The sequence below is a fragment of the Bos indicus x Bos taurus genome, chromosome 28 (assembly GCF_003369695.1).
Source record: "Bos indicus x Bos taurus breed Angus x Brahman F1 hybrid chromosome 28, Bos_hybrid_MaternalHap_v2.0, whole genome shotgun sequence".
NCBI lineage: Eukaryota > Metazoa > Chordata > Mammalia > Artiodactyla > Bovidae > Bos > Bos indicus x Bos taurus.
In genome coordinates, this window is record NC_040103.1 from 27,907,517 (window position 1) to 27,928,011 (window position 20,495).

Sequence of the window (20,495 nt, forward strand, 5' to 3'; positions counted from 1 at the left end):
AGGAAGTAACTTTCTCCCTGTCCGCATTTCCTGGGGGAGTGCATGGAGAGGAGCCCCTCTTCCTCAGGGTCTCTGCTGCTCCTCCCTTGTTCATCTTTCACTGTCAGCCCCCTGAGCGCTCCCATCCAGCTGGGACCCCACTCACTCCCCTGGCATTCCCCCGCCCCTGCTCTTCTCCTCCATTCCCTCCCTGACCTTACCCCTCCCACCCTGGCCAGCTCTGAGTGCTCAGGCCCTTGTGCACTGAGCTGAGATGCAGAGCACTGGGTTTGAGTCCAGTTGCTGTTGTTAACTTGCAGTGGGAGCTTGAACCATCAGCCTTCTTTCCCATTTCATTTTCCAAAGGACACGGGATGGTGTCTGAGGTCTCTTCCCATTCAGGGCCTGAGAATCTGAGGCTCTTACTCTAGGCATTCCCAGACATCTGGCCCCTCAGCCAGGCCAAGACAAGGACTGAGGCCACAGGGCCAGCTGAGGGGCCTCAGAAACCTCAGAGAAAGGAAGTCAGGGCCGACCAGGGGCTGAGGGGTGGCCACAGGCCCGGGAGATCCCTGGCTGCTCGCCACCTGGCTCAGTACCAGGGCTGAATGGAGGGCAGGTGGGGGCTCCCCGTCCTCAGTCCCTCCCACTCCATCCTCCCTAGTGCCTCACCACTGTCAGGGTGCTCCTCTGTGGTAAGCTTTGCCCTTCCCCAGTATCCTGTTTTGCAAGATGAGCTATCTGGAAAGAATAGCATATTACGAAGTTTCCGATACCTTCATTCATTGATTTCTGATCAAGGGTGGAGAGAAAACGAATGCCTGTGTAGAAAGGGAGCCCCCACTTTTCAACATAACCATCATACCCAGGTGGTCAGGGCTGCCAGGGCCTGAGTGGCCCCTGTCAGTACCCTAGCTGTACCCTAGCAGTTACCTGTTCCCCTCCGCCTACGTGTCCCAGCCTTTGGCAGGTCCTGAAGCTGGGGGTGCTGGAGACCCCTTGCCTCGACTGTAAGGCTCACTGGAGGAAGCGGAAAGAGGCCTGGGCTCCCCACCACTCCTGGCCATTCTCCGCTGACTCTAGCCTCTCCTGGGCAACACCCAGGGGAGTTTCTGATCTCTCCCGTGGAGGGGGTGCTGCGGGTCCGGAAGGATGTGGAGCTGGACCGGGAGGCCATTGCTTTCTACAACCTGACCATCTGTGCCCGAGACAGAGGGGTGCCCCCGCTCAGCTCCACGGTGAGTCTGGGGGCCCTGTACCATTGGCTTCACCTCCCCACCCCCGGAATTCTCCACAGAGACGCCTCTAAACACTGCCACCCTCACGCCCAGAGCGGCCTCAGGCTGCTCTAGAGCCAGTCCAGGCCCTCGGGGCCCCTAACAGACCTGCGAGTCCTTGTGGGGCTCACCCGTGGAGGCTGGGCCTGGCGGCCACGGCCGCTCGGCGCTCCCAGGGGAGACTTCGCTGTCAGCACCTGTCACTGCTGTTTGCACCCTGCCTCTGCCTCTTTACCTTTTCTGCCTCCCTCTTATCCTCACTTTCATCCTCTTGCCGCCTTTATCATTTTCCTTTCTTCCTCTTTCTTCCCCATGACCAGAGGCGCCTCTCCCTCTTCAGGTGCCACCTCTTTGCCATCTTGCTCCATCTGCCCCCACCTCCACTGTCTCCTTGGCCACCATGTCCACCGTCCCTTTCTCTTCCTCCTCTCCCTCCCTCCATCTCCCCCAGACCCCCTTCTCTCCTGGTCCTCCTCCTTCACCTCCTTCTCCCCCTTGACCTGCCTCAGATGCTGGTGGGGATCCGGGTGCTGGACATTAACGACAACGACCCTGTGCTGCTCAACCTGCCCATGAACGTCACCATCAGTGAGAACAGCCCCATCTCCAGCTTCGTCGCTCGTATCCTGGCCAGCGATGCTGACAGCGGGTGCAACGCCCTCCTCACCTTCAACATCACTGCAGGCAATCGAGAGCGGGCCTTCTCCATCAATGCCACGGTAGGGCCAAGTCTGACCCCAGGGAAGCCCCCAGGATTTTTGCTAAAAGAGAGGACCCTGCCCTAGGGGCTTTGCTACTCTACTGTCTGGGTTTCTGCTGGTTCCACTTCCTCCTCAAGTCTCTGCCCTCGATTGGCATTTGGGGGTCTGGAAAGCTTGGAGTCTTGGATTCCTAAGTGAGCCACTTCTGGGACCCCTGTCACCCCATGGCTTGTCATGTGCAGGGATGAGACCAGAGCTTTGGTGCCCCTTGTTTGCATCAAGGTGCACCAAGAAGTCCTCACATGGCCTCTTGGAGTGTTACTAGCTGCTGACCCCCTGGAGTCCTCCGAAGGACCATCCCTCTCAGGAAGGGGGGCACTCTTGGCCTGCTAACCCATTGTGGTTGTTGCATCTTTAGCGATTTAGGGAGGTCATCCACAGACACTCCTGCAGGCAGGGCAGTTGGGCCTTGGTGAGCCAGAGCCCAAAGTGGGGGACAAGTCACCCCTCAACTCACCAGTCTCTACATCCCAGACAGGGATCATCACAGTGAACCGGCCCCTGGACCGTGAGCGGATCCCAGAATACAGGCTGACCATCTCCGTGAAGGACAACCCAGAGAACCCACGCATAGCCAGGAGGGTGAGACTGCAGGGGGTGGGGTGGGGGAGGGGCACGGCTCCACTGGATTTATCCAGGTGGCATGGCCTGGGCTTAGATGCATTGCATTTACAGTAAGCAACGGCTCAGTTCAAATCCTATTTCCGCCTGTCAGTGGGTGTGTGGCTTTGGCAAGTCAGTTTTCCTTAGCGTCTACTTTCTCTTCTGCTAAGTGGACACACACCAAAGTCATGGCGAGGCCTCGAAGGAGCCAATACCTGTAAAGTCCTTGGCCCAGAGCCTGGCACATGGCAAACACTCAGTAAACACCAGCTAGCATCTTTTCTCCTCAAACCACTGATATCTGGGCATACAGGACTGGGGGGAGGGGGAGGGTGCGAGCAGGGCAGGGGTACCTGTACTCACAGCATGTACTCTGGGATTCCAAAAGGGTTACATTTTCCAGGTGGCTTTTCCCTAAAGGGCTTCCCTGGTGGCTCAGACGGTAAAGAATCTGCCTGCAATGTGGGAGACCTGGGTTCAATTCCTGAGTTGAGAGACCTGGGTTTGATTCCCTGAGCCTGAAGAAGGGAATAGCTACCTACTCCAGTATTCTGGCCTGGAAAACTCCATGGACAGAGGAGCCTGGCAGGCTACAGTCCATGGGGTCGCAAAGAGTCGGACATGACTAAGCAACTTTCACTTCACTTTCCCTCAAAAGCCAAAAAGTTGTCTCTCTTTACTAAGAGGAGATGGGTATTGCAAAGCAAACAGTGCATTCAGGGGTCGGGTCAGCCCTCTTCCCTGTCCACGAGGTCTGGGTCCTGGGCAGGAGTCCTAGGGTCTGGCTCATCTCAGCTCTCCTTCTGACCAGTTGATGTCTCAGCCCTTTCTGGGCCTTGGTTTTCGTGTCTGTACAGGCTGAGGAGCCTTAAGGCCAGAGGTCCTTGCTGACCGCCAGTATTCTCATCCCCTGTGCCTTCCCTTCCTTCCTTCCTTCTCTCACTCCTACCTTTTCCTCCTGCTGTCACGCCCTCCCCCACGGACACCTGCCCTCTTAGGAGGGCCTGGGGCATCCCGAAAGGAACAGCATGGAGTGATGGGAAGGAAGCTTGGAGGCTGCTGGGCCCCATCCTGCTGCTAAGTTGCCAGGCATCTTTGAGTAATCACCGCCTTCTCTGGTTCCCCCATGTCTGCAGTGAAGAAGCTTCCAGGGTACTGGGGAGGTTCCAAGAGATAAGGATTGTACCTGTGGTTTTTGAAAGGTGTGAAGTGCAGTACCGGACTGAACTCTGACCAGGGCATGAGGCCAGCTAAGAGGATCTGGAAACTAAGGTTCATCTTCCTGGCTGAAGTCCTTCCTTATCATGAGATGGAACATGACTCAATACCATTTACATCCATTCTCCTGTGAACTTCACACATCTCTGTGAAAAGGAGTTAAGATCCCCATTCATCAGATTGGAAAACTGAGTCCCAGGGAAGGGAAAAGATTTGCCCAAGGCCACCCTGTGAGCTGCTGGCATAGCTGGGGCTTGAACCCAGGTCTCTGGACCCATGGTGTGGGCTCTTTAATCATCTACCTCTCTTCCTGGACCTTCCTCCCACCCCACTTCCCAGTCTTCCTCCCCTGGAGCACTTCGCCAGACCAGAACATGGCCTTCAGCCTGTCCCCCATTGTGCCTCCCACAGGATTTTGACTTGCTGCTCATCTTTCTTGCGGATGAGAATGACAACCACCCCGTCTTTACTGAGAGCACCTACCTGGCGGAGGTGATGGAGAACTCTCCTGCTGGTAGGTGCTGGGCCCACCTGGGAACGCCTGCTGCTACCAGGCACCCCCTGAGCTCAGATGCCGAGGACCTGCTTGTGCCTGCTCGGGGCCCAGCTGAGGCCTGGCTGAACACAGAGCTGGCAAGTGCAGAAGGGTGTGGTGGGGAGAAGGGAGTGCAGCTCTGAAGGGCTGGAGGACCAGGGCTGCCAGGCTCCTAGAGGCCACCAAGGAGGCCGCAGGTCTGGTTGGAGGCAGTCATTGGTCCCCAAGACTGAGAAGAGCCCCACTTCCCCTCCTCAAGGGCCACTTAGCCATAAGGCTACCCAGGAGGGGAGTAAGCCCACTCTTCATGCTCCCCCAGCTCCAGGAGCATAGCGCATCCTGGAGGCTTCTGAGAGCTCAGGGAGCATGTGAGATCAGAAGGGGGAGGGCCCCTCACAGATCAGTGTGGCTCTCCCCCACACACGTGCACTGTCTCCTCTTCACTGCCTCCCCGAGGACGTCCTCTCACTCCTCCCCAGCCCCCAGAGCTTGGAGTCTTAAGTTAGGAAGAGGTGAGCTGGGATACTCCCTGTCTCTGGCTGGCTGTCTCCCCTGTAGGAATATGAATCTTAAATCTGCCTGTGTATATGCTCACACATGTGCCAGTGCACGTCCATGTGAGGCATATGTGCAGCTTACACGTGTGCAGAGATACACAGAGGTGCCTGCACGATGCACTCCATGTGCAGATATAACCGCCTGCGGAGGCAGAATGCACAGCGTGGGCCTCCCAGGCCTGTGAGCATTACAGAGTGAGTGCTGTGGCTGTGTAAACACGGAGTCTGGTGCACACATGTGGGTCCTAGTCTTGAGTGGTCAGACAGCCGTTGGAGCATTGTGTACACACACACGTGGGCAGACTGGGCCGGGGGTGCATACCTAGACAGGGCCCCACACGGGGAGGGGACGTCAGGGAGCCCCCAGACCCTCCCGTGGTGGCCAGCCTCAAAGGCTGCTGGGAAGGCCGGCGTGCTCCGGGCGGGCCGGAGGGGCTTGCTCACCGCTGTTGTGTTTTCTCCCCAGCAGGGCTTTGAGGCTGCTCCCCAAGCATCTGCGTCAGTCTGCCAAGGCTGCCGCAGCCCGGCCCAGGGCCCCCCAACCTGTCCGCCTCACCTCCCCTCCTCTCATCCATTGTCAGCCATGGCTCACCGGGGCGGGGCGGGGGAGGGCGGGCGGGGGCTCAAGTTGACCCTGCAGTGACCCCTCTCCCCCGGCCCAGGGACCTCCCTGACGGTGCTCAACGGGCCGGTCCTGGCCCTGGATGCAGACCTGGACGTCTACGCTGTGGTGACCTACCAGCTGCTGGGCGCCCAGAGCGGGCTCTTTGATATTGACAACAGTACCGGTGAGGCCTCTGCACACGCCCCCAGCTCTCCCAGCCCAGCTCCAAGTCTTCCTTGTAACGGCCTCCACCACTAGATCTGGGGTCTCCTTTCTCAGTGCTGGGTCCAGGCTCTCCAGAGGGACCCTGTTCCTCACAGCCCCCATCTTACAGCTGGATTAGGCCACCCAGGGGCCAGCGAGGAAGAACCAGGAAGAGGCTTGGGGTCAACAGAAGTGACCTGCTGATGCATAAACTCAGCCTCAGTAGAGAGCCCCCAAAACCCACTCCTCCTTGTCTCCTCCCCCGCTGGAGGATGGGGCCCCTAGTCTCCCAGAGGAAGCAACCACCCTCGAACCAGACTCAAAACTGCTCTGTTGCGTCAGTCTAGGCCGAGCCAATTTGGTGACAGGAGACAAGGAGGGATGTGCTGGCACCTGTCTCAGCAGAGCTGCTCAACTCTCCAGCCTGAGGCACTCATCTCAGGCAGAACTCTGGAGAATTGCCAAGGACACCTGGGGAGGGGACCTCCCTAAACATTGGTCGTTGAACCTTGGAGGAAGAAAGTCATTGTGTTGCTTTCTCTGCTCCTCTTTCATCTCTGTCCCCATCACGCCTTACCTTTTTCTGTCCCCCCTGGGTTGGCTCTTGCCCGGTTTCTCCACCACATCTCTTATCCTTTGTATCTCCCTGGCCGGTGGTGCTGGGTACCAGGTGTGGTGACAGTGAGGTCAGGTATCGTCATTGACCGGGAGGCCTTCTCACCCCCCGTCCTGGAGCTGCTGCTGCTGGCTGAGGACATCGGGCTGCTCAATGGCACCGCTGACCTGCTCGTCACCATCCTGGATGACAATGACAACTGGCCCACCTTTAGCCCTGCCGCTGTCACCGTCCACCTGCTGGAGAACTGCCCACCAGGTAGGCGGGGGTCAGGCCCCAGCCTCCAGACGGGAGCTGGTCGTGTGTGGGGATTGCAGCCTCACAGTTTGGAGGCAGAAGTCGCCTCCAGCGGGGAGAAGGATGGGCAGCGGGGAGAAGGGTGGGCGGAGAGGGGGTCAGGAGACCCACGTCCCCCTCCCTTCCTTTCTCAGACCTACAGTGTCTTGTGAACAAAACAAAATTGTTAAGATATGTTCCCTCCGTGTTCCTGTATGGAAAGATTGATTGTTTCAAAGTCAAAATAGGATTAACATGATTTCCATCAAAATCAAATATGATTTGGGAGATAAGTTTGATTCTAAAGAACATTTTGAAAAATAAGTGTAATAAAGCTAGATTTGTCTTACCAGGTTTTACAACATATTACCAGTATTTAAAACCACATGATATGAACACAAGACTCTGAGACAAAGTAGCCCAGCAACAGTGATGGGTAAATTAAGAAATGTAACATTATGTCATAAAGGAAATGATAAAACCAGTAGTGAAAACTGTTCAGTGTGCAAAACATTTGTTCATATTTAGTGTAGATTCTCATCCCATGTCAGACACCAGAAAGAAACCCAAAGACACCCTAAAGAAAATATAAAAGAGTATAAAACATTAAAAAATAAGAGAAGACACTTCAGGTGAATATTTGTCTGCTTTAAAGATAAGGTTCTAAGCATTTAAGAAACAGGAAAACATAAAAAAGGGAAAAATATTAAGTTCTGGTACATATGAACCATTTCAACTTCTTTACATCATATAACTAGTATCAAAAGGTGAACTAAAAACTGAGAAGAAAAGATATTTATCACAAGTTATTATAATTATATAGTTTGTATAAATTGACCAAAAATAGGCAAAGGACAAAAACTGACACTTTGCAGAAGAGAAGATACAACTAATCATTGAATTATTAAAAAATTGTTCAGTCTCAAATAATCAAAATAAATAGGACAAAATCAAAATAAATAAGGAAAATAAAATAGGACACCATTTTTGTAGAAAATTGCAGATGAAAAAAATGCATAAAAGATGGATGCTTATTTGCAAAATAGAATTAGACTCACAGACTTTGAAAACAAATTTATGGTTACCAAAAGAAGCTGGGGGTGGAGGGATAAATTAGGAGCTTTGGATTAACAGATACACACGACTATGTATAAAACACATAAACAATAAGGACCTACTATATAGCACTGGGAACTATATTTAATGTTCCTGCAATAACCTATAATATAAAAGAATATATATTATATACATATAACTGGATCACTTCGCTGTACATCTGAAACTAGTACAACATTGTAAATCAACTATACTTCAATTAAAAATAAATACATTTAAAAATATATAACAAAATAACAAAGATAGGTGCTAGCAAGGCTATTGTGGGAAGAGGCCCTTGTGACCCCCAAGGAAAGTATCTTGGTGGGATGTTTTTATATAAAAGGTAACTGTCAGCTGCTCCCCATTCCCACCCCCACAGGATTCTCAGTCCTTCAGATCACAGCCACGGATGAGGACAGTGGCCTCAATGGGGAGCTGATCTACCGAATAGAAGCTGGGGCTCAGGACCGCTTCCTCATCCACCCAGTCAGCGGCATCGTCCGCGTCGGCAATGCCACCATCGACAGGGAGGAGCAGGAGTCGTATAGGCTGACAGTAGTGGCCACCGACCGGGGCGCCGTCCCTCTCTCGGGCACAGCCATCATCACTGTCCTTATCGATGACATCAATGACTCCCGCCCCGAGTTCCTCAACCCCATCCAGACGGTGAGTGTGCTGGAGTCAGCTGAGCCAGGCACTGTCATCGCCAACGTCACCGCCATTGACCGTGACCTCAATCCTGAGCTGGAGTACCACATCATCGACATTGTGGCCAAGGACGACACTGACCGCCTGGTGCCTGACCAGGAGGATGCCTTTGCCGTGAATATCAACACAGGTACAAAGGCCTGCTCCCCTCCGGCCCTCCTCCGGACTCCCTGCCCAGTCTCCTGGTTCTCTGCTTTCTCCCTTACCCTCCTTGCTGCTCCCTCTCTCTGCTCCTCCCTACCCATCAGCTGCTCCTTCCTCCTCTCCTCTCCCTCCTACTGACACCACATCCTTCCCTCTCTTTGCCATCTCTCCCCTGACTCTTTCCCTCTCTCCCTTCTCTTCTTCCTTCCCCCTTGACCAGCTCCCTAATTATCTTACTCTACCAGTATTGTATGAGTGTGCCCATCTCACCACACTTGTGATAGCGTTAAATATTATAGGAAAATTGCATTTTTTAATATGTATTTCTTTAATAACTGAGTGGCTGAACACTTTCTTCATATGTATCCAGGCCATTTAACTTCTTTCTAAGTTTCACACACACACACACACACACATATATATGTACACACACATATATATTTCTATGTTATATGTGTGTATATGTATACCCTTAATGATTTTCTTACACTATCACAAACCAAAGGGAAACTGTGGCTTATCTTTCACAATTTTTGCAGCTTATAACTTTGACTTTAATTTTATTATTTTTCTAAAAGTTCAGCATTTTTGCCTCCGAGGGGAGTTAAGGGGGAGACATGGGACTAACTTATAGATATACTTCTTGGATGGCCCAGAGAAGTGACAGAAAAACTAACATGGCTATGGCAAAATGCTAAAAATCATTGTTACTCAGAGAAATGCATAGTAAAACAGCAATGAGATATTGGTTTTCCATATGTGACCAGCAGACATTAGGACGCTGGACAGCACTGAGTATTGGTAACAATGTGGGAACATCATATACTACTGTAGGAATTTTGACTAATTTCCTATCTAGACAGCAATCCAGCAATACCCAATGACCCAGCAATTCTGCTCCTAGATATATGTCCCAAGGAGGTTCTCAGGTTGATAATGAGACTGTTTGAGGATGTTCACTGCAGTGTTATTGGTGACAGGAGCTTGAGGGCAACCAAGGCATCCATCCCTGGGATACTGGAGAGTAAAATGTGGTGGGTGCACGTCATGGGACACCAGGCAGCTTAGAAGCAATAGACTAGGCTCACACAGAGAAACGTGAGGTGGGGGCAGGGAGCCTTAAAATCAAGTACTTACTGAAAATGATAAGAAACAGAATGGGTTATATACGTATATATATACGTGTGTGTGTGTGTATACTCAAATCCCATTGCATAAATATAAAATACATACACAAAAACAATACATGATTTTCAGGAACACTTTCAATAAATACACTTGAATACATTGCCCAAGGGGAGGAGAGAAGGGGAGAGGAGTGTGAGAACAGAAGGGAAGAGATACATACATAAAACAAGAGTAATGCCAATGACCATCATGTGCAAACAACTAAAGAGTAGATTAAATCAATATGCCTCTGAGGCCCAAAGGGAAAAAGAAGACAGGAAAACCAGGAGCCACTAGGAGGAATTAGATGACTTAGTCCTGAGTCAGGTTAGCAACGTTCCCACTGCAGTGGTTTCTCAGGACCATGGAGAGCTGCCCCATGCCCCTGCCAGCTTTATGCATACTGTTGCCTCTACCATTTTTTCCTGTTCTCTCTCCAACTGACTCTCTTCTCTCTGTTTTCCTTTCCAGTGTCTTCTCTGCCCCTCTTTCTCATGCTTTCCTCCTCCCTTGCTCGCCTCTCTCTTTCTAGAGCCTCAGCCCGCTGGGTGCTCCTCTCTACTAGGCTCCCCCTTTCTCCCCTAGCTTCCCACCCCTCTGCCTCTTCCCATCCACCCCATCCCTCCCAAATCTCCTGCCCTGATCAGCTCTGAGCCCTTCAGTCCCCTATGCCCTGCTCTGCTCCATCCCCTCTGCACCCTGAACTAACTGGTGTTAACCCTCTTCTCTCTTCCTCATGGCTGGCAGGCCCACAGGTTTGAGCTCTGTTTCTCTGTCACTTCCCACCTCATCTCTTCTCTGCTTCACCCCATCGCCTTCCTCCATACCCACCGCACCCCCACCACCCTTCCCATCCTGTGGGACCTGGGCCAAGGCCGTGGCCCAGCCTTTGCAGACTGAATGCAGCCACCCTCTCCCCATCCTCGCTCCCCAGCCTCGGGGACGGGGAGCGAGAGTAGGAAGAGGAGGAGGAGGAGGAGGCAGCGGCCCAGGGTAAGTGACTGCCCCACCATGGGGGACCCGAGGAGGACAGGAGTTCAGCAGGGGGAGTCTGCCAAGGGGGAAGGGAGTCCCAGACACCCCAGTACCTGAGAGGGAGCTGGGAAAGAGAGGAGGTTTCACCCTAGGATGAGGCCAATGGGAGGAAGAGCCACCAGGCCCTCACACTGGCAGGAAGAACAGAGCCAGGCCTGAGATCGGCAAAACTGTCTGTCCAGTTCAAGCCCAAACTTCTGGAGGGCTCCTCTGTGAATCAGGAGCAGGCTAGGGCTCGGGGGCAGTGGGTAGGAGGGAAGGAAACAGCTCTTTGTTGTACAGCTCCTTTGTCAGGCGGCCATGCCACGCCCCGCAACCCCATTATCATGACAAGGGGGTGGGCCTTACTGTCCAGCTGTGCCACTGCTTGCTGTCCCTTCCAGGGACCCCCATCAGGGATTTTCAATGCATTGACCTTCCTTTATGCTTGATCTCCCTAGAATACAAGTGTTTTTTAAGTTATAAAATACATATAAAATTTACCATCGTAACCATTTTTAACCATAAGTTTAATGGTTCAGTATATTCATGTGTTGTGGAATACAAAGTGCTTTTTTTTTTCGGCCATGCAGTGTGGCTTGTGGGCTCTTAGTTCCCAAAGCAGGGATCGAACCCAGGCCTTCGGCAGTGAACACATGGAGTCCTAACCACTGGACCACCAGGAAATTCCAACAAGCATTTTTTTAAACAAGCAATTACATAGCGCTTTCTATGTGCCAAGCCCTGTTCTAAGCCCTTTACAAGTACATTAAATTCATTTAATTGTTATAATCTGCCAAATAGCCCTCTGCGGTAGGTACAGTAATCGTCCTCATCTCACAAATGAGGACAAAGGGGTACAGAGAGGTTAGATAACTGCCGGGCTGGCGAGCGCTGAGTGAGGGGCAGAGCGACATGCCCCAGCTTGCAGGAGCTGTGGTCTCATCCAGCCAGAGGAGATGGCAAGTCCCAGGTCCACTGGGGCCCACTGCCCATGGTGGGGATTGGGAGGGTTGGCCAGGAGCACCCCTGGGAGGCCCAGATTTTAGGGGGTTCCCCTGGGGCTGAACCTGACTTGGTCTGGTCTACAGGGTCTGTAATGGTGAAATCCCCTCTGAACCGGGAGCTGGTTGCCACCTATGAGGTCACTCTCTCTGTGATTGACAATGCCAGCGACCTACCAGAGCGCTCCGTCAGTGTGCCAAATGGTAAGGCCTCTCCCACATGGTCCCATAGAGAGGCAGGCCTGGTCCTGGGGCAAGCAGCGGACCAGCTTGTTGCCAGCAGTCAGGCTTCATGAGGAGGGGTGGCGGCTGGGGAAGGTGGCAGCTACAGCGAGGCTGGGAGTGGCCCTGTGTCCCTGCTGTTAGGCAGAGCTCAGCAGTGGCGGATCCAGAAGCCCAGAGATGTGTGTCTTGAACTCTAAGCCTCAGAGTAGGAAGGAGGCATGGTAGACGCTGGAAGGGGACTGAGGAAAGGATGGGTTGATAGAGACTTAGGTCGGAATCCCATTGTCAGAACTGGTAACCAGGGTATAGCTGGGATGTGAGACGGGACCTTCAGATCTGCTAAGAAGCCACATGGTCAGGCCAGAGGCAGCAAAGAGCAAGGCAAGTCTGTGAAGCCACAGATACCACAGCGGAGAAGAGAAGGGCATGCAGGCTGCCTTCTGTGGCTGGGCACAGGCTGTCCTGCCTGCGGCATGAGCCAGGAGGGGCTGCTAGAGGCACTGAATCTTGCCAAGCAGGGAGCGTGGAGGGGGATTTATGGATGGCGTGGCCTCTGCCATGAGGCAGAGACAGCTGGAGTCGGGGAGATACTGGCTGGGGCTTGGCAGATACTGGCTGCTTATCTTTATAGCCCAGAGGCCCTAGTTTTCAGGAAGGGTGGACCTAGTCATCTGCTACTTGTCCCAGGCTCAGAGAACAAAGGGCCCAGGCTGGTTATACAGAGGGAACAAGTCAGAGGGAAACAAAAGGTCGAATCATGGAAAAGGGTCTTACAGATCATCCGAGTTCTGTCTCCTGGGACAAGTTAGGAAACTGCACAACAGTGATGGCCAGGGCTTCCACCAAGGTTACCAGTCAGTTGGCAGAACCCAAGCCCCTCTCCCTATGGAAGAGTGAGCGACCTGACCAGAGTCAGCGGGCACAGACCACTACCCAAGTCTAGGGCCGAGCTTCAGGGAGCCCCGGGAGGTCTGTAAGATGCTGCCGTCCTCTCCGGGCTCGGCTGAGACTTAGGAAGGCCTGACCCAGCCACACCAGGCCTCTCATGCCACTCTCACCTGCTACCTCCACCCCAGCCAAACTGACGGTCAACATCCTGGACGTCAATGACAACACACCCCAGTTCAAGCCCTTCGGGATCACCTACTACACAGAGCGGATCCTGGAGGGGGCCACCCCAGGCACCACGCTCATCGCTGTGGCAGCTGTGGATCCCGACAAGGGTCTCAATGGGCTGATCACCTATTCCCTGCTGAACCTGATGCCCCCGGGCTATGTCCAGCTGGAAGACTCCTCGGCAGGTAGGTGGGAAGGTCTGCCAGAGGAAGTCTGGGGAATATCTGTCTGTGTCTGCTTAGCCTCCCAGAGGGGCCAGGATCACTTCTCACCCTCCAGTTGAGGTCCCACCATGACCCCTCAGCGGGCGGGACCAGGGCCGACATGGTTAACATTCTAGTCACTCCTACACGCCTGGTCTGGAAGCGTGGATGGGGTGCCTCGCTCCCGCTTAGAACAGAAGCCCCTTCAGCATCTGCTGGAACCTGGAATAATCCCTCACCCTCTCTACCACTCAAGCTCCACAATTCGTATCACTCAGGGGACAAGTAGGCCAAGAGAAGTGTCCAAGAGGAGGTCCTCGACTTGTTTTTGTACATCCCCCCCCAACTTTTTTTAACGATTCCCTTTTTCTTTTTTTGACTGCACTGGGTCTTGGTTGGTGTACATGGGCTTTCTCCAGTTGCAGGGCATGGGCTCAGTAGTTGCAGTGCTAAGGCTTCTCATTGCAGTGGCTTTCTTTAGGGCACAGGCCCTAAGTATGCCTCAGTAGCTGTGGTGCATAGGCTCAGTTGCTCCACAGCATATGGAATCTTAACAGACCCATATCCCCTGCCTTCGGCAGGGATTCAACCCATATCCCCTGCATAGGCAGGCGATTTCTTAACCACTGGACCATCAGGGAAGTCCCTTTCTACCTTGTGAAAAGCTTTCTTGCCCTTCCAGTGAGGAGAAGAGCTAGACACCAGTTCTTCTCGGCCCTCTGGCCAGCCGCTGGGCAGTGACGCCTAGCCACCCTTCTCCCTCAGTGGACCCCTTGTGCTCATCCTCAGAGCCCCAGATCCTTCTCTTCCCACTTCAGAGAGCTTCCACGAGTGAGGGGTGGCCAGGATGGCGGTGAGAGTCTCTGTGTCTTAGGGAAGGTCATTGCCAACCGGACAGTGGACTATGAGGAAGTGCACTGGCTCAACTTCACCGTGAGGGCCTCAGACAATGGGTCCCCACCCCGGGCAGCTGAGATCCCTGTCTACCTGGAGATTGTGGACATCAATGACAACAACCCCATCTTTGACCAGCTGTCCTACCAGGTGGGTGACCAGGCCTGCACACTGGGTCTGGGACCCATGCCCATTCCTTGGGACCTTTGGGCATCTTCTATTCCCACCCTGGCGGCCTTCAAGTCCCGTGGGAATGACCATCCATGAGTAGCTTGATGCTCTGGGCTGTCTGCATCAGTGAGTTTCTTGGGCAAGGGCAGAGACTCTAGACTGACCATGGCCCATGCTTTCTCTCTGCCCACTGGGCTCCAGGAAGCTGTCTTTGAGGATGTTCCTGTGGGCACAGTCATCCTGACGGTCACTGCTACTGATGCTGACTCAGGCAACTTCGCCCTCATTGAGTATAGCCTTGTGGATGGTGAGGGCAAGTTTGCCATCAGCCCCACCACAGTAAGTGGGCAATGGAGGGCCTGGGTTTGGGGAATGGGAAGTGGGAAGGGCCCAGGGTCATAGGCTGAGAAGCCACCAAAAGTATTGCAGTCACCCCTCTGTTTCTGGGTCCTGCCACCTGGGCATCTGTAGCCTCAGAGGTCTTCCAGTCAAGTTGGCAAGCACTGTTCTCAGAGTCCCAGATATCCTTAGACTGCAGCCTTTCTGTCCCAGTAGACCTGGAAGGAAGTAGGGCAGTCTTTTGGAAGTTGCCTCTTGTGGGACAGAATCTGAGATTTGTCTTCACCAGACTAGAAGACTTGATTCAAGTCCATGAGTCTACTTTTCGAAACTGCCCAAGAGAGGCATAGGAAGCTCTGTAGACAGTGAGCACAGTAGCTGAGCACCTACTGTATACATGGCCCTACTCTCAGTGCTGGGAGAGGGAAGAAGTGCCCACCACTCAGCCCTCGTGTTCCCATGAGTCTCAGACTTGTGGGAATGCAGAAGCTCAAGATTTTGAATGTCGGCAAATTGGTTCAAATGTGCCGTTTCAGTACAAGGAGGGAGGGAGAGAGCCCTGTGGCCTGGGGCTGGCTGGCCAGGCAGAGCCTTCCCCACTTGTGAGGCTGAAGCTGGACTTTCCCTCCCGCTGCCCTCCCACATCCCCCTGCGCTCTGCCCTTTCAGCCGGGTTTCTCTCCCTCCTCTCGGTGTGAACAATAAGACATACTCCCAGCCTGGCGCTATGACTGTGAATACTTGTGGGGCATTACCTGGTACCTGGCCAGGTAGTGAGCTCCAGCCTGGGCTGTTTATCCCACCTCCAGGTAGACTCTGGAGTGGTGAAGGCAAGAAGAGCCACTAGGACAAGAGCGCCACGGGGCCGGGGCTGGTGTCTCTTCAGTGCTGTATCTCCAGAGCCCTGAACAGTGTCGGCACTTAGCAGATGCTCAATAAATATCTGCCGAACTGATGAAGGACCTGACTCCACCCTCCCCCTCCTAGGGTGACATCTACGTGCTGTCCTCTCTGGACCGGGAGAAGAAGGACCACTATATCCTTACTGCCTTGGCCAAAGACAACCCTGGGGATGTGGCCAGCAACCGTCGAGAAAATTCGGTGCAGGTGAGGGACCTTGGTGTGGACACTAAGGATGTGGTTGTGGAGGCAGCAGGCAAAGCCTTTACAGGATGGGTGCTGCAGGGCAGAAGCAGGGCCGCCTTGGCCCCTGAGAGCTGTGGTGGCGGGAGGGAGAAGCAGGAGCATCGCCGGGGTTCACAGTGGCTGTGGCTTAGGGAGACAGGGGCTCTGCAGGAGAAACTGCTGTGTCAGAGCCCTACTAAGGCAGCTAAACATACATGCAAGTAAGAGTCAGTTTCTCAGTCATTTCCAACTCTGTGATCCCATGGACTGTAGCCTGCCAAGCTCCTCTATCCATGGGATTCTCCAGGCAACAATACTGGAGTGGGTTGCCATTTCCTCCTCCAGGGGATCTTCTGACCCAGAAATCAAACCCAGGTCTCCTGCATTGCAGACAAATTCGTTACCATCTGAGCCATTAGGGAAGCCCACACATACCTGGGTGTAAACCAGATAAAGCCTGGGCTCTACATGGCCCAGTGTCTCCATGGTGTCCCATTGAAAGAAACACAGTCCAGCAACCAAACATAATTATAAAGCATTTATATTTATTTAATGTCTCAGAGAACATGAATGAGGAATCGAATTCATAACCCCATTCCCAGGCCAGGTCTAGCGTCCACACAGTTGCTCTGGGGAGGCCAGCATCCCACCTTCGCTCTGTCCCCATTTCGACCCAGAGTCCTCCTCAAGACTCTGCTTTCTTTTCTTTCTCTCTGTTCTTTCTGGCCTTTCCAGTCCTGTCTTTCTGTATTCAGTTCTTCCACTTCTCAGTAGTAACCTAACCATCCAAAGAAAAGTCTCCTGAAAGGTGGGGAGATAAGAAGCTGGGTTGGCAAAGAAAAATTCTCCTTAGCAGATAGGGGGCAGGGCTGGGAGCACTCACACATCCCGTCGTTCTCGCCTGTCACTTAGGCAGGCGCTGTGGTGGGGAGAACACAGTATGTGCAGTCAGGAGTCTACAGTAGCTGAGCGCATTGCGTGTAACCTCTCTGAGCCTCTGCTGTCAGCAGTGCAGGGAAAGGGAGGCAGGGACAGCCCTGGGGAGGCCTCCCTCCCAGAGGGGCGCTGAGTCAAGGAGACGGGAGGTAGAAAAGTGCTCTGTGCACTGAAAGGGGTTCTTGGTGTCAAGGCTGTGAAGAGCTCTGATACAAGTGCAGTCAGGCAGGGCCACAGCAGCCAGGGGGGAAAAAAAGGCCTCCTGGTGTAGCTAGAGGACCTGCCTGGGCTGTGGGGTCAGCAGACAGAGCCAAGTCCCAGGCCAGACACAAACACCAGGCAAGAGGGGCCCTCAGGAGTGTAGGCAGCACAGTCCCGCATTAAGGTCCAGAGATCAGAGGCAGATGTGTGGGGCCACTGTAGGAAGGGACGAAGGACAGAGTAGAAGGTGGGTGGGCAGGGGTCCCCGCTGCAGGACCCAGACACCAGACCACCTGGTAACCACAGTGCCAGCTGCTGAGCATTTATTCAGGCCAGGCACTGCGCATGCACCGTCACAGGCGCACCTCACAAGCCCTGAGAGGTAAGATCTTCTTGTCCCCAATATACACGTAAGAAAACCAAGGCTCAAGGGCTTAAGGAAATATTTTGAGGTCAGACTGAACAGTGGACACTGTCCACCCCAGCTTACTCTTGTCTCACCGGGTCACCTGAAGCAGACCCCACTACGCTCCTGACCTTTGACCACAACCCCCCTCCAGGTGGTGATCCAGGTGCTAGACGTCAACGACTGCCGGCCACAGTTCTCCAAGCTCCAGTTCAGCACGAGCGTGTACGAGAATGAGCCAGCAGGCACCTCTGTCATCACCATGATGGCCACCGACCAGGACGAGGGCTCCAATGCGGAGTTGGCCTACTCACTTGAGGGCCCTGGCGTGGGTACGTAGCCTGCTCCCCGCTCCCAGGATGCTTTAGGGGCTGCAGCCCCAGGCCAGGTAGAAGGTCGGGGGTGGAGGAGGGATGGGAAGGGTATCTCAGCCAGACCCATGCCCTGCTTTCCTACCCCACCTGCCAGAGGCCTTCCACGTGGACATGGACTCGGGCCTGGTGACCACAAAGCGGCCACTGCAGTCCTACGAGAGGTTCAGCCTGACCGTAGTGGCCACAGACGGCGGGCAGCCCCCGCTCTGGGGCACCACCATGCTCCTGGTGGAGGTCATCGACGTCAATGACAACCGCCCCGTCTTTGTGCGCCCACCCAATGGCACTGTCCTCCACATCAGAGAGGTACTGCTGTCCCCGGGGCCTCCTGCCACCTGCACCCCTTCCTGGATCCAGTCTACTTCTGTATTCTGCAGTCATTCTGCAGCCTGAGGCTGAAGGGGCCCCCACTGCGAAAGCAGGGAAACTGAGGCCAGAGTAGGGAGCCAGCCAGCTCAGTGCCACACAGGGCAGAGCTGAACAGCGGTTAGTAAGAAGGGCTGTGCCAGCCAAAGCTCTTGGACCCACATCTGACTCTCTCACTTACCAGCCAGATGACCTTGAGCAAGTGACTTCTCTGAGTCTTTTTTTTTTTTTCCGTCTGCAAAGTGGGACTAATAATAGTAGGTGTCCCATCTCTCGCTCCTAAATGTCTGCCAAGGACAGTTTCCCCACAGGCCACTTCCCCCATACTTGTCTCAAAATAAACATGCAGCCCCTCCTGTCTGTCTCTTGTTCCTGCTGATACCAGTGTTTGAGACAGCCTGGGACCTGAGGATGATCATCAAAATAAGAAACAAGGGGAAGTGGCTGAGTGTGTGTTTCCAATTCTTCTTTCATGCCTTATTCTCAAATGTCTTATAAAGATAGGGAAGGACTCCTGCCCTTCCCCTCCTTCTTCTCAGCACCAAAGCCCAAAATGCTGCTTGAAAGAATACTTGGGGTGTCTCCCACTTGTTCTTTTCTCCCGAAATGAAAATGAGCCAGTGGGCTCAGCATCTCTCCACATCTCAGAATGTTAGTGTTAAGTCCTCGCTGTCACTCTGTTTCATTTGAGGCCCCACACGATGAATTTCTCCCAGGGCTGAGCTCTAGGAAACACTACACCTTTACCTTGTGATTTTTTTTTAACCTGTGTCTACTGCAGTGATACAGTGACCCTCTTTTCTTTGTTCACTAGAGAGCTCAGAGTGGTCAGCCCACCTTGATTGATGTACATGTTCGTGTACACACCTTCCCTCCTATCCCTCTGTTTCCATCTTCCTGCCAATCATTTTTTTCTCTATTCTGATTTTTTTAACCCATTCACCCTTATTATAGTTTATACATTCTTGTCCACTGCCTCAAATCTTCTTTACAGAACGAGGCAGTGTATAAATTAATAATAATCTAGTTCTTTGTAACTTCCCTGGTGGCTCGGACGGTAAAGAATCCGCCTGCAATGCAGGAGACCCAGGTTCGATCCCTGGGTGCGGAAGATCCCCTGGAGAAGGAAATGGCAACCCACTCCAGTATTCTTGCCTAGAAAATCCCATGGACAGAGGAGCCTGGTGGACTACAGTTCATGGACTCACGAAGAGTCAGACACAACTGAGCGACTAAGCATGGTTCTTTTCCACACCAAAGGGCCCCTTTTACTAAGTTTGGTTTTTTTTCCCTTCAAGGGGTCCATATTTGAAAGATTCATGTTTCTCGAACAACCAGCATTTGTTAAGTAATTACCTCTGTCATCCCACTTTCAATCTATTAGAGGTAACTGCCAGTTGGAGTTTCTGATTGTCGTGATCAATGAGATAAAACAGTGAAATCATGCTGAGCTGATGCTTTTTTAACTGAAAGCCAAAATCTTGTTCTTTTTCTTGTGCCCTTGGCAACCTTTTCATGGGCCAATGTTGATGTCTGTTAGGTTTTTTGATAGCTCAGACTTAAGGGACTTGGGAGCCTGAGGGTCGGAGAAGAGAAGTGGCCAGGTCACAGAGTGAATTAGTAACAGACTTGAACCCAAATGTCTAATCTCTAGCCACCAAATCACCCTCCCTGCATGCCCTCCCCATTTTCAGGGACCCCATTGGATGGATGTGTTCTTTGGGGATACCTAGAGCTCCTGTGATTGGGGTAGTAGGCCTAGAAACAGAGGGTGGTTCTCAGGGTCTTCTAAACCTCAGCATGCAGTGGGATGGAGGGATGGGATAGCCCTGGAAGGGCGGTCACCCCAAGTCTGGAACATGGTGGATCCAAGGCTGGACTGTCCGTAGGCAGTGGCCTTGGCTGGGGTTGGGGGTGAAGGAACATTCTAGCAAGTGCTCAGACTCCAGGAGAGTCCAGCTAAGCAGACAGGCATTTCCTAGGAATGCTGAAAGGTGGCAAGGATGTTCTGCTCTGGGAGCTGGGATTCTCTCAGGATGCCTCTTTCTGTACCCCCTGCAGGAGATCCCACTGCGTTCCAACGTGTACGAGGTCTACGCCACGGACAAGGATGAGGGCCTCAATGGGGCCGTGCGCTACAGCTTCCTGAAGACAACAGGCAACCGGGACTGGGAGTACTTCACCATCGACCCAATCAGCGGCCTCATCCAGACCGCGCAGCGCCTGGACCGGGAGAAGCAGGCAGTGTACAGCGTAAGGGGGCGGGGCCCGGGGCGGGGGCGGGGCCGGGGCCGGCCGAGAAAGAGACTTTCTTATGGGCGCAGGACCGCTAGTCCCCACCTAGAATGTCTGCGAGGGTAGTGACTTGTCCTCCG

At 53.3% G+C, this 20,495-nt stretch overlaps 1 protein-coding gene across 4 annotated transcripts in view; it reads left to right on the top strand.

Moving 5' to 3' along the window:
* CDH23 (cadherin related 23) overlaps positions 1-20,495 on the top strand; it is a 436,585-nt gene that overhangs the window by 407,634 nt on the left and 8,456 nt on the right. For all 4 annotated transcript variants that reach the window (XM_027530370.1, XM_027530367.1, XM_027530368.1 and 1 more), the window contains exons 42-56: positions 1,084-1,217; positions 1,766-1,975; positions 2,492-2,599; positions 4,250-4,352; positions 5,593-5,718; positions 6,409-6,612; positions 8,108-8,566; positions 11,853-11,969; positions 13,067-13,291; positions 14,184-14,353; positions 14,576-14,713; positions 15,700-15,819; positions 17,535-17,712; positions 17,849-18,060; positions 20,182-20,373. In XM_027530370.1, coding sequence (XP_027386171.1) covers positions 1,084-1,217; positions 1,766-1,975; positions 2,492-2,599; positions 4,250-4,352; positions 5,593-5,718; positions 6,409-6,612; positions 8,108-8,566; positions 11,853-11,969; positions 13,067-13,291; positions 14,184-14,353; positions 14,576-14,713; positions 15,700-15,819; positions 17,535-17,712; positions 17,849-18,060; positions 20,182-20,373 — 2,696 coding nt within the window. The remainder of the gene's footprint in view (positions 1-1,083; positions 1,218-1,765; positions 1,976-2,491; positions 2,600-4,249; positions 4,353-5,592; positions 5,719-6,408; positions 6,613-8,107; positions 8,567-11,852; positions 11,970-13,066; positions 13,292-14,183; positions 14,354-14,575; positions 14,714-15,699; positions 15,820-17,534; positions 17,713-17,848; positions 18,061-20,181; positions 20,374-20,495) is intronic.